Raw genomic sequence first — 15,299 nt, 5'->3', positions numbered from 1 at the left:
GCGTTCCCTGGAGGCTGCTGGAGGTCACACAGCCAGGAGGTGGGCTGGCGGGAGGGGGGGTGGTGGTTGGAAACCAAGGCTGCCTGGTTCCAAAGCCAGTTCCCAGCAGAAGCTCCACGGAGCATAACAGCTGGTACTCAGGGTCCAGGGAGCTGGGTTTGGTGCCCAGTTCCTCACCTACTAGCTGTGTGTCCTTAAGCCCCTTATCCCCTGAGCTGATTCCCCATCTGTAGAACAAGATCTTACCCCTTTCCTAGGGTTTGGGGAGATTTGAATGTAAGGCTGCTTGGGAAGAGACCTGAGGCTTGCCACACCCACAGGACTGAGTGAGCTACAAGACCTGGCCTGGATCAACCCGGAGTGGAGGAGGGCACCAAGGAGGCAAGAGCCTGGAGAGGAGCTCCGAGCTGTTGGCCCAAGAGCTTGCAGGATACATTGTAATGAGCCGGAGCAAGTCAAGCTTGCTGCTGGTGGCAGTCCCTCACACCTATGCTCCAGAGGGCCTTGGGAGCCAGACTGCCTGGGTTGGCATCTCATTTCTCACACTCCCTGTGACACTCAGCTGTGTGCCTCAGTTGTATCGGCCATAAACTGGGAATCCTTAGGGTACCACCTCTTAGTGCGCTTTCAAGAATTCAATGACTCCAGGGCGGCTGGGTGGCTCAGTCGTTAAGCGTCTGCCTTCAGCTCAGGTCAAGATCCCAGGGTCCCGGGGTCAAGCCTCGTGTCAGGCTCCCTGCTCCGCGGGAAGCCTGCTTCTCCCTCTCCCACTCCCCCTGCTTGTGTTCCCTCTCTCGCTGTCTCTGTGTCAAATAAATAAAAATTTTAAAAATATATTTAAAAAAAGAATTAAATGACTCCATAGTGAAGTGTTCAGTGCCTGGCACATAAGCCCTGAAATGTTAGCTGTTTACTGATATTGAGTCCAAGAGAACTAAGGAAGGAGTGGGTGAGCCTTAGAGCTCCCAGGATGGTGGTCCAGACAGGTTCTTTGAAGGAACCCCCCTCCACTGGGCAAGCAGTGAGACAGGAGCAGAGCATGTGGGTCCTCAGTTTGGCGGGGCACCAGGCTGACCTTGCGGGCAGCCACTCCCAGGCAGCACGGTTGCCCTGTCCTCAGCCTTTGTCTGCTGCTGAAGCGTCTCCTCTTTCTTGGGCGGCCTCCCTTCCTTTGTTGGCCTAGGGGGTCAGGACCTGCAGCCACCTGCATTATTAATGTTCATGGGTAAGGCTGGAGCCCCGGGGGGGGGGGTAGACTGAGCCTGTACGCCCCGCCAGGGCAAGAACCGGTGTGGGCGCTGCCAAGGGCTGAGGGCGCCAGGGGCTGCCAGATCTTCCGGAGAGGACAGAGACGCCGGGAAGCCCCTCTTCACTGAGCCCGCCATGGGCGGGAGCAAGGGCAGAGCGCCCCAGCGCCAGGACGGACCCGGGAGGCCGGCCTCTGAGGAGCAGGAGTCCAGGTTGGCCCGCGCAGACGGCGCGCCTAGCCGGGAACGCCGACAGGGTCGCAGTAAGGCCCACAGGGCCAGACCAGTCTTGGAGCCCGCCACTTCGGGAAGCCACGGGACCCCTGGTGGCCGCCGGAAGCCCACCGCAGAGCAGAACGGCTGCTGCAGACGGCCAGGGGCTGGGCCGCCACCGGAGGCCCAGCGGAGTCCAGGCAGCGCGCAGTGTCGGGGGCCCGCGTCTAAGCACCGGGACGGCCGTAGTGGGCGTCTGGAGGAAGAGAGTCTCCCCGGTGAAGGGAGGACCGGCGAGCTCTGCCGCCGCAGGAAGAGAGGAAAAGGGCGGAGACCCCCGGCTGGGCACGGCTGCCGAGAGACCCGGTGCCTCGACGGGGACGCGTCGGGTGGAGACGGGGGCAGCTCTTGCCAGGATAGCGAAGCCCGCGAGGCCCAGGAGAGCGACAGCCAGAGCAGTGGAGCCCCGGAGCTGCGGCCCAAGCAGGGGCAAACGGACACGGGCTCGGGAGACCCCCAAACCGGGTCGGAGCCAGCACTGGAACACGGAGAGTGCCCCAGCAGCGACGGTCTGAGCAGCGACGGCGGGGACAGCCCTGAGCCCCGGAGCCGGGAAGGGTCGTCGGGGGTGGGACCCCGGGGAGAGAGCGAGGATTCCGGGACAGGCACGGAGTCGAGCCTGCAGGGGCCCAGGCCTGGAGGGGGCCCAAGGGCAGCCCCAGGAACGGCGAGCCGGGCCACTGAAGCCGAAGAGACTGAGCCGGGCAAAAAAGCCAAGGCCTCCACCCCCCTCGAGGGAAGCCCCATGTGCGTACCCCGGAGCTCGCGGGCTCCCGGGGACCCCGGGCCGGCCCGGGACTCAGACAATGAGGTGCGGCCGGAGGCTGAGCCGCAGGGCGACGAGCCTGGAAGAGCCTCGGCCTCGGCCGCCGGGACTCTGCGCCGCCAGGTCGGAAAGATGGTGGGGAAGGTGCAAGTGGCGGCGGGCGAGAACGAATCTGGGGCTGGACAGAAGGACGAGCCCGGAAACCCAGCGCCGCTGGCCGCCCTCGTGGCGCTTCGCAGGCTCCGCGCGAAAGCCCCGCCAAGCCCGGCTCCCCAGGCCGCGGCTCCGGCTCCCCGCCGCGCGGGCCTTAAGGAGAGGCTCCTGCGCGTGGTGCGCGCCCTGGGTCTCCTGCACTGGCTGCGGCTGCAGCGGCGGAGGCCGGCCGGCGAGGGCCGGGGGGCGGGGCCGCGGGGGGGGGCGGGGCGGGGTCGCGGGCCCGGCCTGCGGCGCCGGCAAGTGCTGTGCGTGGCGGGCGAAGCGGGACTGGGGGGACGGCCCAGGGCTCCCCCTAGCGGCGACTCGAGCTCCCCACAGTTTGCGAAGAGCTCAGCTCCCGGAAACCCTTCTGAGGATGAGGACTCGACTCCGGATCCCAAGTTTGCGGTCGTGTTCCCCAGGATCCACAGGACTGGGAGGGCGTCGAGCAGTCGGAGCTCAGAGGAAGCGTCCACATGCGCCTCACCCGGGGAGGGGCACGCTTGGCCTTGTGCAGGAGCTTCGGGGGACAGTGAGGGGCGCGGGGCGAGTGGAGAAAGTGTGGCCGGGCCCCGCCGAGGCTCTCTTCTCGGCCCTACTCCCCACGACGAGCCCCCACTCGACGAGAGCGGCTCCAGAAGCGAAGCGAAGCCCGAGACCTTGGGGGCCGAGGCTCTGGTCCCCTGGGCTCAGAGCTCAGAACCCCGCGAGGACCCCGGGCTTGGCACCGACGCGCTGCTGCCCCGACTCACCTTGGAGACCCGTCTGCCGTGGGAGAGAGGCCCCGGGCCCTGCGGGTCCCCGAGGGAGCGGTGGGAGCCAGAGGATGAGGCGGAGGAGGACCTGGAGCTGAGCCTGGGGCTGGGCGTGGAGGGGCCGCCCTTACTGGGCGCTGAAGGCAGGAGCCTTGGGGAAGGCCTGGAAGACACGGAGGACCTGGCTCGGCTGCGGTGAGCAGGGGGCAGTTCCAGATCTGTCTTGTCTGGGCCCCATCCTACCTCCATTTTTATAAATTGTATCCTTAGAAGGGATTGTACTTTTTAACCAAAGGTCTGGCTGGAAGAGGCAGGTGAGGCGTGAAAATCAGGCGCGCCGCCTGGGACTTGCTTCCCTAACTGGCACAAAACTTCCCTCGGGGTCAGCGGCCTGGTGGTGCTTGCAGCCCCCATGGAGTGGGTAACTCGCTTAGCAGCCGCGCCCTGTGTTATGCTTAGGGCTCAGAGAGGGTGCATGACTTTGCCCAAAGTATCTCTACAGCCAGTGGCCGTGCTAACCCAGGACCTCCTTCTGCCCCTGATTCCCTGCCCCGCTCTCCTGCTGTCGCCACAGACCAGTGTGTAACAGCTCTGTTCTGCAGTGCCTCAAGAAGAGGTTTCATCTGGGCCGAATCTACGTATGGGGGCACCTGGGGAGGGTTGAGGGGCTGGGATTCCCTGTCCCCTGGGATCTGAGGGCCCTCTGGCACTTCTAGAAGTTCTCCTTCCCTCTCCTCCCTGGGCTGGGTGCTGAACCCTTGCTGGGGACCTGCAGAGTGGGGGCCCGGGGCGGGGCTGAGCACCGGAGCCCCACTCCGTCTGTAGCCCCTGCTTCCTCTGTGTTTCCCCAGACCTTTGGAGGGCCTCTTCTGCTCTCTCTGAACCCCCGCCGGCCCCTGCCTCTCTTCTCAGCTGAGGTCCTGGCCAGCTACCACCCCAAGAAGGCCCCTAACACCACCCCGTACGTGACTTAGCCCTACCAGCCCTCTGCTCACCACCACCACCAGCCCCCCCCGGGTGGCTAAGCCCCAGCACGTCCCACTGACCGAGATCCTGGGGACTGAGGGTCCTGCCTACACCTAGGAGGGCCCAGAAGCCCATCTCTGGTAACCTCCTCATTTGCTTCCTTCTCTCCTCCCTCAGACACATCTTGGCCATCGTGGTATCGGCCTATAGCCGGTCTCGGAGCACTGGGCAGGGCACATGCATTCTCCTCGGGTGAGTGGTGGTGCCCCGCGGAATCCACAGGCCACTCTGAGGGCTGGGAGGCAGGAGCCACGGTGTCTGCATTTGAAGCTGCTTGTCTGGTCCACTGCTGGGCAGCAGCGCTGGACTTTGTAAGGGCTGTGCTCTTGGCTAAAGTCATCCACGTGCCCCTGGAATGTGGCATCTTGGAGACTTCTTTCTCTTTGGTCTCCATGCCCTGGGTCTATCTCTCCATGTTTCTGGGGTGCAGGGGGTGGGTATCACTTCCAGGCGGGCATACCCCACTTCCTGGGCTCTGTGGGGTGTCCTATGTGCCCCTTCCTGGAGACCCTGTCAGCCCCTCCCTCCTGCAGTGGGCACAGTGGCTCAGGGAAGACAGAAGCTGCCCAAAAGATCGTGCAGTTCCTAAGCAGCCTGGAGCAGGAACACGCAAGGGACCGAAGATGTCAAGTGAGGAGCCGCTGGCCTTTTCCCGGGGATCCAAGAGGGACCATTCTTCTCCTTTCGGCCCGGAGGGTGGTCTCCAGGCGTCTGGCTTCTCCTGGGGGCAGCCCCAGGCCTTGCCTGCCGTGGGGCAGGGTGAGGTGGGGTGGGACTGCCCCTCTCCGTGGAAGAGCACAACCCCCAGGCACAGCGTGTCCTCAGCTGGGATGGCTGATCAGTGGATTCCACCACCATCCCAGGGGTACTTGAATGCTCCTCCCCCAAACAGCTGGATGGTGTGCTGCTCATACTCAGCAGCTTTGGCCACGCCAAGACAGTCCTCAATGCCAACGCCAGCCGCTTCGGCCAGGTCTTCTGCCTCCACCTGCAGCAGTGAGTGACGGGGGTCCTGACGGGCACAGGGGACACTCATGATCAGTTCCCTTTACTGGGAACCCGAGGCTGCTGCCCTTGGGTCCAGCCCCTAGTGTGTCCCATTCTGAGCAGCGCCCCTAGGTTGCAGGCACCCCCACCCACTTTCCTGTGCCCACAGCGGGGTCATCGTGGGAGCCTCTGTGTCACATTATCTGCTTGAGACCTCAAGGGTGGTGTTTCAGGTAAGACCTCCCCCCCCGCACCGAGGCTCCCCTCTCTCTAGCTCCCAGAATGGGAAAGGGGGAGGGACCACTGTAGGGGGTTGTGGTCGCTAAGCCCCCCATCCCTGCCTTTCCCAGGCCTTGTCCTTGCTCCCCTGAGGCACAGGACCAGACCCTGCTCCCCCTGAGCCAGTCCTTCTCCCCCAAGGCCCAGGCTGAGCGGAGCTTCCATGTTTTTTACGAGTTGCTGGCGGGGCTAGACCCTGCGGAACGGGAGCGGCTCTCCTTACAGGGACCAGAGACCTACTACTACCTCAACCAGGTGGGGGAAGGAAGGCCTGCTCGGCGCCGGGTGCCAGGGCTTGCCCAGGGAAAGGTCTTGGCACGGGGGTCTGAGGAGTGGCCAGAGTAGAGGGGAGCTCTGGGTGGCCGGGCCCTGCCCCCTCACCCCTGTTGTTCTCTGCAGGGCCAGGCCTGCAGTCTCCAGGGCAAGGATGATGCCCGGGACTTCGAAGGACTGCGGAAGGCCCTGCAGGTCATGGGCCCCGAGGAGGTGACCGCCGCCTGGGCTGTGCTGGCCGCCATCCTGCACCTGGGCAACATTTGCTTCTCTTCTTCCGAGGTGGGCCCCTGCTGTGGCCGGTGTGGACGCTGGATCAGCAGTGGCTTGTTTGCGTAATCAGGGCGGCAAAGATACCAAACACTTGTAGGTAGATTACCAAGCCCTGGGCTACCCCAGGGCCTCACAGCGGCCCTGGAGAGCAGGCAGATTCTTGTCATATAGGTGAGAAAACAGGCCTGGATCATCTATGCCAGCGCGGGTTCCGCTAAGCTACCACCCCTACAGGGGAGACCTGCACTAAGTGAGCAGCTATTATGTCCCTGGCACTGTGTGAATCACTTTCTGTATGTTTCCTAATTCCGTCCTCACCACAACTAACTTTAGGGTTGTTGTTTCCCCTTTAACAACGAGACAGTGGAGGGGCGCCAGGGCAGCTCAGTCAGTTAACTGTCTGACTCTTGATCTCAGCTCAGGTCTTGATCTCAGGGTCATGAGCTCAAGCCCTGCATTGGGCTCCACGCTGGGCATGGAGCCTGCTTAAAAATCAATGAGACAGTGGGGGCTCAGAGAGGGAAAGACTGTTGCCAGAGGCGGCCAGCTAGTGAAGAGATAATTAGGACTCGAACTCAGGGCCCCCGGGCTGCAGAGTCGGCTCCCACCCACCGAGATCGAACTTGGGGCAACAGGGCAGCTCCCCGGGGCAGCGAGGCCCTGCCTCCTCTGCACCCTGCTTTGGGATGTGGCCGATCCCCAGCAGAGATCTCCCCGCCCCCTCCCTTCTCTGTCCAGCGGGAGTCCCGGGAGGTGGCTGCCGTGTCCAGCTGGGCTGAGATCCACACGGCAGCCCGGCTGCTGCTGGTGCCACCTGAGCGCCTACAGGGGGCTGTCACCAGGAGGGTCACGGTGAGTGCTGGGCTCCTCAGGGGGCGGGGCCACCCACATGGGCCTCGGGCCTGTTGTTCCACGCGCACCTACCTCCTCTCCGCCCCCCAGGAGACACCGTATGGCTGGGTCTGCAGGTCTCTGCCGGTGGAAAGCGCCATTGATGCCAGGTGGCCCTGGGGGCAGGAGGGAGCCGCGGCCGGGCCTGGCACTCTACGGCACAGGCTCACTCACCCTGCCCACAGGGACGCCCTGGCCAAGGCCCTGTATTCCCGGCTTTTCACCTGGCTTCTGACAAGGAGCAATGCGAAGCTGGCAGCTCCCGGGGAGGGAGAGAGCGTGGACACCGTCACTGTCGTGGACGTCTACGGCTTTGAGGTCGCCCCATAGGGCAGGGCCTGGGACGGGTGGCCCACCTCACCCTGATCATGTCTGGGGTCAGCGCTGCCTGAGGGGGGCGCTCGTGAGCGCTTGCCTGCCTAGCCCTGAGACAGCGCACACTCCGCAGGGGTAGCCTTTCTGCCCCGCTCTGTCCAGCCCTGACATCGCCTCTGGAGAGTTCTGTCCTGCTTGACCTTACAGAGCCTCACAGAAGCCTCTAAGGCAGCGGAAGACAGAGGCCCTAGGCTAGATCAGCCCACAGCCTCCCCTCCCATGCCCCAAGAGGAACAGGAAAGGGGACAGTCCCCTGAATGGCCCTGAGTTTTCATAAGCTCTTCAACCCCTTTCTAGAAGATCCCACCTCCTCAGGGAAGGGAGGAGGGGGCCTGAGCAAGAGAAGGTGGCCTCCCCCCTTGTTCCCGGATGGGCCCTGTTCACTGTCCCCTGCTCTCTCCTCCCCAGCCTGCCCCTGGTGACTATATCCTCTCTGAGCAGGGAGGGGATGACGTGGCAAGTATGTGTGTGCGTGCGCACGTGCACTCTGTGGGTGTGCTTTAGAGCACGTCAAAGCTCTCTGTACAAAGCCGCATGGAGTGCGGGCTCTGCTGGGCTTGTGAGTAACATGCTGGGGGACGCAGAGGAAGGAACCTGTAATCCCTACAGGAAAATGCTGGAGGGCTTCTCAGAGGCAGCGGCCTGGAGCCCTGCTTCTGAGGATGTGGGATTCCGATAGCCAGCAAGCTACTGGGTCATAAGAAGAGGCGCTTTCCAGACCCCAGGATGGCTGTGACCCGTGGCCTGAAGGCTCACAGTCGTTCTGAGGCAGAGGGAGAGGGGTGTGGGCTGAGGCCTTTGGACTTGACCCTGTGGGCTGCAGCATCAGCCCTAGGGCACCACTCCTCCCTGAGTTCTGGGAGGGCAATGTGCAGCAACCCCCCGCCCCCGCCCCGTGCCCCCGACACATGTGGGTGCCCACGTCCTTGCTGCCCCGGTGCCCCCAGGCCCTGCGGGTGAACGGCCTGGAACAACTGTGCAGTAACCTCGCCAGCGAGCGTCTGCAGCTCTTCTCCAGCCAGATGCTGCGGGCCCAGGAGCAGGTGAGAGGCGCTGGGCCTGGCGATGGCCGGTGGCACCCAGGCCTTCCCGAGCAGGGGCCATCCCTGGGAAACAGAGGGCGCTGAACTGAGAGCTCGGCCCCAAAGCCGCTCGGCCCCAAAGCCCCTCGTCCCGCCCCGCCCCACTATGGGCCATCTCGGCCCTTCTGGGCCTCATCTTACTCATCTGGACAATGGGAGGGCCGTCCCTGCTCTGGGTCCAGTGAGCTCCCCCACGAACGCGGGGCGTGCTCTGGAACTGGCCCCGTGCTGCTGTTCCCAGGAGGCCTGTCGCCGAGAGCTGCTGCCCTGGGTGCCTGTTCCCCAGCCTGTGCGGGACACCTGTCTGGACCTCCTCATAGACCAGCCCCACAGCCTCCTGAGTATCCTGGATGCCCAGACATGGCTGTCCCAGGTGAGCCCCAAGCAGTGGGGGCCCTGGTGGCCACGCCAGGGGCCAGCAGGGCCTCCGAGAGCAGCCACAGGTGATGGGGGCCGGAAACCCTGCGCATAGCTTCTCAGCACAGCTTGGGTTCAAATCCTGTCTCTGGGTGATCCTGACCTCTCTGGGGTTCCTCAAGTCCTTGCTGCGGAAGGGGCAGGGTGGTGGGCACTGCGCAGGGCTCATGCAGGGCTTGTGGTGGTCCCTCGGGCCTCCAACTAGTAGGGAGCAAGCCTCGGGGCCCTGGTCCTCCCGTTCCACAAATACTCATTGATGACCCTGGAGGGATGCGTGGTCCGGGCAGGGGCACATCTTGTGCAAAGGCCTGAGGGAAGCTCATCCCTCTTATCAGGCCACAGACCACACCTTCCTCCAGAAGTGTCACTATCACCACGGCAATCACCCCTGCTACGCCAAGCCGCAGCTGCCCCTTCCTATCTTCACCGTGAGGCATTACGCTGGGCCTGTCACCTACCAGGTATTGGGGTAAATCAGGGACAGACTCCTGGGTGAATCAGTGAGGGTGATGTGGCCCGGGTGTCCCCTCCCCAGAGCTGACTCACCTGACAGCTAAGAGGAGTAGGTGAGGGGAGGCCCCTCCCAGGGCTTGACCATATGTTTCTGCCTATGCCCTTGGCCCTACCCAGTTCCTAGCGTGACTTAGTGAGTTCTGGCTGAGCCCCGTGGGGTAGAGGGAGATGAGACTGGGAGCCTTAAGGCCAGGAGGGGAGGAACATATGTGTGGGATGTGCAAACCTGGCTCTGATAACCTCTGGCTGTCTGCTTCTCCTCCTGAGCCTACATTTTCCTGCCTGTAAAATGGGAATGGGAGTCCCGTAGCACTGTTGTGAGGATTAAATGTAGTAATGGGGAAGTGGTCAGGCAGGCGCCTGGCCCGTAAAGGTGCTCATTGAAGGGACTCACCTTTCCTCCTTCTGAGTTTCACGGTGATAGCACACCTACCAGGGAGAACTGCTGAGGGGAGGGGGCCTGGTGTGTAGGGTAGGACCACATGCTTAGTTTGAGGTAGGCCAAGTTCAGTAAGGCTTCCTGGAGGAGGTGAGCTGTTTTGGTTGTAGAAGAAAACACAGACCACCCAGAAGTTACCCAAAGAAGAAACCTAAGGTTTATCAGTTATACCTCTGTTCCCCGCCCCCCAGAAAAACCCCAATCACATCTAAAAAAAACCACACACACAAGGAGATTGAATAAAGAAAACCACAAAACTATCTTGAAGCTCACAAAAGAAAACTTTTTTTTAAAGATTTTATTTATTTATTTGAGAGAGAGCATGAGCTGGGGGGAGGGACAGAGAGAGGGAGAGGGAGAGAAACAGGCTTCCCACTGAGTAGGGGGCCCAATGCAGGGCTCGATCCCAGGACCCCGAGATCATGACCTGAGCCAAAGGCAGACGCTTAACAGACTAAGTCACCCAGGCGCCCCAAGAAAACTTTTTTTTTTTTTTTTTTAAGTAATCTCTACTCCCAACGTGAGGCTGGAACTCACGACCCTACGATCAAGAGTCGCATGTGTTCCTGAGCCAGCCAGGCGCCCCACGAAAGTTTTAATTTTGATGAAATCCAGTTTAATTTTTCTTCTGTTGCCTATGCTTTTGGTGTCCTATTCAGGAAATCATTGCCAAGTCCACTGTCATGAAGCTTTATTCCTACGTTTTCTTCTAAGAGTTTTAGAGTTCCAGGCCTTAAATTTAGGTCTTTGATCCCTTCATTTTGGGTTAATCTTTATATCTGATATAAGATAAGAGTCCAGCTTCATTCATTTGCATGGGGGGGGGGATTTCCAGTTTTCCCAGAGCCATTAGTTGAAGAGACAAAGGTGGCCCTTTATTTAGCCCAGTGGGGAGAGGCGGGATTATGTGACAAAGGGACCAGGCTCCACCCCAGTCTTCTCTCTTTGGCCCCCCCTCTATTCCCCACATTGCCTCTTGCAGGTTCACAAATTTATAAACAGAAACCGGGATCATCTTGACCCTGCCGTGGTGGAAATGCTTGCCCAGAGCCGGCTCCAGGTGCACCCCCACCCCTCCACACTGTGTCCCCCTGCCCCTTGGACCATGGGCTGAGCCTTCCGGGGTCTGGATGCTGTGGCCTGGCCCACCCTGGCTCCCCGGGGACGGGCTATGGACAGGCCTGGGAAGCGAGCCAGCTCAGCCTCCTCTTGCCCCACAGCTTCTGGGCAGCCTGTTCCAGGAAGCAGAGTCCCAGTCCAGGGCTGGGCCAGGCAAACCCACCCTGGCCTCTCGCTTCCAGCATTCCCTGGAGGACCTCCTAGCCCGGCTGGGCAGGTGAGAACAGTGCCCCCCCCCCCCCGCATAGGAGACCCCAGGGCCTCGGGGGCTGCTCTGCGCCCACATGACCCCCCTTCCTCCCATCAGGAGCCATGTCTATTTCATTCAGTGCCTCAACCCCAACCCAGGAAAGGTGAGCTCCCCCCCACCCCCCACCCACCACACCTGGCCCTGGAGCCTTCCCATCCACCTGCCCTGCCCTGCTCAGCAGCACCCCCCCAACTCCAGCTCTCACTGGCTCTGTTTGGTGGCCACAGCTTCCGGGCGTCTTTGATGTGGGACACGTGGCCGAGCAGCTGCGCCAGGCTGACATCCTGGAGGCAGTGTGTACCCGCAGTGCCAACTTCCCTGTGCGCCTGCCCTTCCAGGCCTTCCTGGCCAGGTAGTGTCCCAGGTTGGAGGCAGCCGAGGGCCCGGGCACCTCGGGCCGGGACCCACAAGGACAGCCCCCCAGAGTGGCTGGCAGACCCAGGGTTCCTCAGGGCGGAGGTGGACCCACTTTCCTTGGGACCCTAGGCCTGGCCCCCAGCCCGCCTCCTTTCCCTGCTCTCTCTCCTCTCCCTCCGTCCCTCTCCTTCCCTATTCACTATCCGTGCCCCCCCCCCACGCCTCTACCTGCCCCTCCGCCACTCAGCAAAACTCTGCTGGGTGCCAGGCACATAGTAGGTGCGCTGCAAGTCGTTGTTGAATGACTTAGGGGCGGGGGGGGGAGCAAACAGGCGTGGAGGGAGGTTCTCTCTGTGCTTGTTCTGACACCTCAGCTTCTTCCTCCCCGGGGTAGGTTCTGGGCCCTGGACACAGAGGCGCGGGGAGAGACCTCTGACCGCAAGAGGTGTGGTGCCATCCTGAGTAAGGTTCTGGGGGCCGAGTCACCCCTCTGCCACCTCGGGGCTACCCAGGTGTGTGTGTGTGTGTGTGTGTGTGTGTGTGTGGAGAGGCAGGTGTGGCTGGGAAGGGAGAGGAGCATTCCGGGACAAACTCAGGAATGGGGGGGGGTTCCTTCTGGGTGGGGAAGCGATGAAGTGGGCCTGGGAGGCAGGTGTCCCGGGCCCCCCACAAGAATCGGTTATCCTGCCAGAAGGGAGGAGGCTGAGGCCTGAGGAGAAGAGCAGGGTGGGCCTCGGCACCCCCAGCACGGGCACCCTCACCTCTGCCCCCAGGTCCTGCTGCGGGAGCCGGGCTGGCAGCAGCTGGAGAAGCACTGGGCCCGGCGACGCTCCCAGGCCCTGCTCAGCCTGCACGTCAGCCTGCACGCCTGCATCTCCCGCCAGCGCCTCGGCGGTCTACTCCTGCCACGGATGCAGGCGCACGTGCGAGGGCTCCAGGCCAGGTCTGCAGGGGGTGGCATGAGACTAGGGGCCTCCTCCAGGTGCTGGGGCAGGGTGTGGGAAGGGTGGGGCCTCAAGGAAATCTACCTGCCCCGGGGGTCATCCTGTCAGCATCCCCATGCAACCTCTGCTTGAACACCCTGAGTGACAAGAAGCTCACTCTCTGCTCAGGCCACCTGAACCTGAGTGTTTTCTAGTCTGTCCACTCTGCCCCAAGAGTAATCTTTTATCAGGCTGTGTGAGGCCCTGCCCATCTCTCCAGCCTCCAGGCCAGATTTTTATAGTCCAGGCTCTTTGGACTTCTTGGTCCTATAGCACTTCCTTCCCCTTCTCATGTAATTAATGCCCGTTCACCTTCACAGCTTGGTGGGAATGTCTGTGCTCCTTCACCCAATAGCTGTGGGCTTGACCTTCTCCATTACCCTGGGCCCAGCGCTGGTGACGCCGGGATGGAGGCAGAGGTGGTGCCTCCCAGGTGCACTGGGGAGTCAGGTGCAGACAGTAAACCAGCCACCAGTCACCCCCAAGGGGGTGGTAAAGGGCTAAGAACAAAGTAAGGACAGTGCCATGGACCCCAGGGGAGCCTTCTGAGACAGGGCACTCATCACCATGCTCTATTTCCAAAATGTCATCACCAGCAGAAACACTGGATCCCTCACGCAAATCATTCCCTGCTCGCCTTTCCTCCAGCCCCCAGGAACCTCTCGTCCACTGTCTGTCCCTACGAATTTGCCTATTCCAGGTATTCCATGTAAATTGGCTCGTACAATATTTCCTTTTACATCTGGCTCGCTGCGCTAAGTGGAACGTTCACGAGGTCCATCCATATAGTAAAAGGTGGCAAGACTTCACTTCTCTTTGCCCCTGGGTGCACGGACCACAACCTGTGTCTCCACTCATCCGTCAGCGGTCATTTGGACTGTTTCCACTTTCTTTTTTTTTTTTTAAAGATTTTATTTATTTATTTGAGAGACAGTGAGAGAGAGAGAGCGAGCACATGAGAGGGGGGAGGGTCAGAGGGAGAAGCAGACTCCCTGCTGAGCAGGGAGCCCGATGCGGGACTCGATCCCGGGACTCCAGGATCATGACCTGAGCCGAAGGCAGTCGCTTAACCAACTGAGCCACCCAGGCGCCCCTGTTTCCACTTTCTGGTGCTTGTGAATAAGGCTGCTGGGGACATGAGTGTGCCAGTATGTCTGTTCAATTCTCTGCTTCCAGTTCTTTCAGGTCTTTACCTAGGAGTGGAGTCGCTGGGTCATATGGTAATTCTGTGTTTGGTTTTTTGAGGAGTTACACTCCCACCAGCACATGTCAGTTTTCCAATTTCTCTACAGCATTGCTGGTACTTATTTTCCACTTAAAAAAAAAAAAAAAGATTTCTTCATTTGAGAGAGAGTGTGTGCGCACACAAGCAGGGGGAGTGGGAGAGGGAGAAGCAGGCTTCCCGCCGAGCAGGGAGCCCGATGCGGGGCTCGATCCCAGGACCCTGGGATCATGACCTGAGCTGAAGGCAGATGCTTAACCCACTGAGCCACCCCGGCGCCCTTATTTTCCACTTTTTAAATGATAGCCATCCTAGTGGGCACGAAGCAGTACCTCATTGTGGCTTTGATTTGCATTTCTCTAATGACTAACGAGGTTGAGCATCTTCTCACATGTTTCTTGGCCAGTTGTGTAGCTTCTTGGGAGAGATGTCAAGTCCTCAGTCTGCCTTTTGTTTGTATAGTTTGTCTTATTGTTGAGTTGTGGAAGTTCTTTATACATCTTGGATATCAAACTCTTATCAAATACGTAATTTGCAAATGTTCTCCCATTCCATGGGTTGTCTTTTGACACTCTTGATGGTGTCCTTTTGCACAAAAGCTGTACATTTATTTTTTTTTAAGTAAACTCTACCCCCAACTTGGGGCTTGAACTCACGACCCCGAGATGCTCTACCAACGGAGCCAGCCGGCCACCTCAAAGCTATACACTTATTTTTTAATTTTAATCCTGCTCAGGACCCCTTCCCTGAGGAGTCTCGTCTTTCTTATATCTGGACAGTTTTCAAAGACATGATCTCTTCTGTGATCTCTTATTAGATTTCCAGTGATAACATTTTTTTCATTTTTAGAAGTTTTGCTTCTTAAATAAAAATACGCCAGACACTTCTCAACATGTCAGTTGATTGCCTTCATCTTGTGGCGGGGCAGGGATTACACGGATCCTCACTTTGCAGATGAGGACAATAAAACCAAGAGGAAGGGACTTACCCATGACCACACTGCCCGACTGGGTGGGAAATGAGCCCGGCGGTCGGCTCTGCCACCTGAGACCGTAATCCCCAGTACCGAACACCTTCTCAATGTACTTGTTCTTTCAAGCTGTCCTGTCCATTCCCTGTGGCTTCTGTTAAGCACCTAGGGGTCGTCAGCCTGGGGTCCGTGTCTACCTTCATGTCTCGGCTTGGAGGGTTCGGGTACCGGGTCTAAGCTTGAACTCCTCCCCAACCCCCTTCCCGGCCTCCAGGAAGCGGAACCAACGGCGGCGGGCAGCTCTGGGACAGCTGAACAGCGTCCTGCTGGTGGCCCGGCCCCTGCTCCGGAGGCAACAGAGATTGCAGGTATCTGGGCGAGGCTGCTGCTCAGGGCAGAGGAGTCAGGCAGCCTTGCTGGCCAAGTTGGCCGGACCGCAGCCAAGTCCACTCCTGGCCCAAGTACACGAGGATCGAGGGCTCGGAGACCACGGCCGGCCCAGCTCTTCCCATTTCCCACTGCCTGGCCAGGGCAGGCTGGGACCTCCGGGAGGTCACTTCCTTCATCCCTGCCCACGCTCCAGGGTCTCAGTCTCCCCTGCCTGCCT

At 60.5% G+C, this 15,299-nt stretch overlaps 1 protein-coding gene across 1 annotated transcript in view; it reads left to right on the top strand.

Moving 5' to 3' along the window:
* Positions 1-1,383: 1,383 nt before the first annotated feature.
* MYO15B (myosin XVB) overlaps positions 1,384-15,299 on the top strand; it is a 28,988-nt gene continuing 15,072 nt past the window's right edge. Inside the window, exons 1-22 of the mRNA XM_073885971.1 lie at positions 1,384-3,431; positions 3,811-3,874; positions 4,088-4,197; positions 4,380-4,454; positions 4,796-4,892; positions 5,155-5,258; positions 5,419-5,482; positions 5,670-5,783; positions 5,928-6,083; positions 6,813-6,926; positions 7,017-7,075; positions 7,151-7,283; positions 8,288-8,383; positions 8,664-8,795; positions 9,175-9,300; positions 10,774-10,851; positions 11,012-11,127; positions 11,218-11,263; positions 11,388-11,512; positions 11,912-12,029; positions 12,291-12,460; positions 14,967-15,060. Coding sequence (XP_073742072.1) covers positions 1,384-3,431; positions 3,811-3,874; positions 4,088-4,197; positions 4,380-4,454; positions 4,796-4,892; positions 5,155-5,258; positions 5,419-5,482; positions 5,670-5,783; positions 5,928-6,083; positions 6,813-6,926; positions 7,017-7,075; positions 7,151-7,283; positions 8,288-8,383; positions 8,664-8,795; positions 9,175-9,300; positions 10,774-10,851; positions 11,012-11,127; positions 11,218-11,263; positions 11,388-11,512; positions 11,912-12,029; positions 12,291-12,460; positions 14,967-15,060 — 4,239 coding nt within the window. The remainder of the gene's footprint in view (positions 3,432-3,810; positions 3,875-4,087; positions 4,198-4,379; positions 4,455-4,795; positions 4,893-5,154; positions 5,259-5,418; positions 5,483-5,669; positions 5,784-5,927; positions 6,084-6,812; positions 6,927-7,016; positions 7,076-7,150; positions 7,284-8,287; positions 8,384-8,663; positions 8,796-9,174; positions 9,301-10,773; positions 10,852-11,011; positions 11,128-11,217; positions 11,264-11,387; positions 11,513-11,911; positions 12,030-12,290; positions 12,461-14,966; positions 15,061-15,299) is intronic.

This window comes from Callorhinus ursinus, unplaced genomic scaffold, assembly GCF_003265705.2.
Source record: "Callorhinus ursinus isolate GAN/ISIS: 27379988/994484 unplaced genomic scaffold, GSC_fseal_2.0 scaffold68, whole genome shotgun sequence".
Taxonomy (NCBI): domain Eukaryota; kingdom Metazoa; phylum Chordata; class Mammalia; order Carnivora; family Otariidae; genus Callorhinus; species Callorhinus ursinus.
The sequence above is the reverse complement of the archived record's forward strand: the minus strand, read 5'-3'. Positions and strand labels throughout refer to the sequence as shown.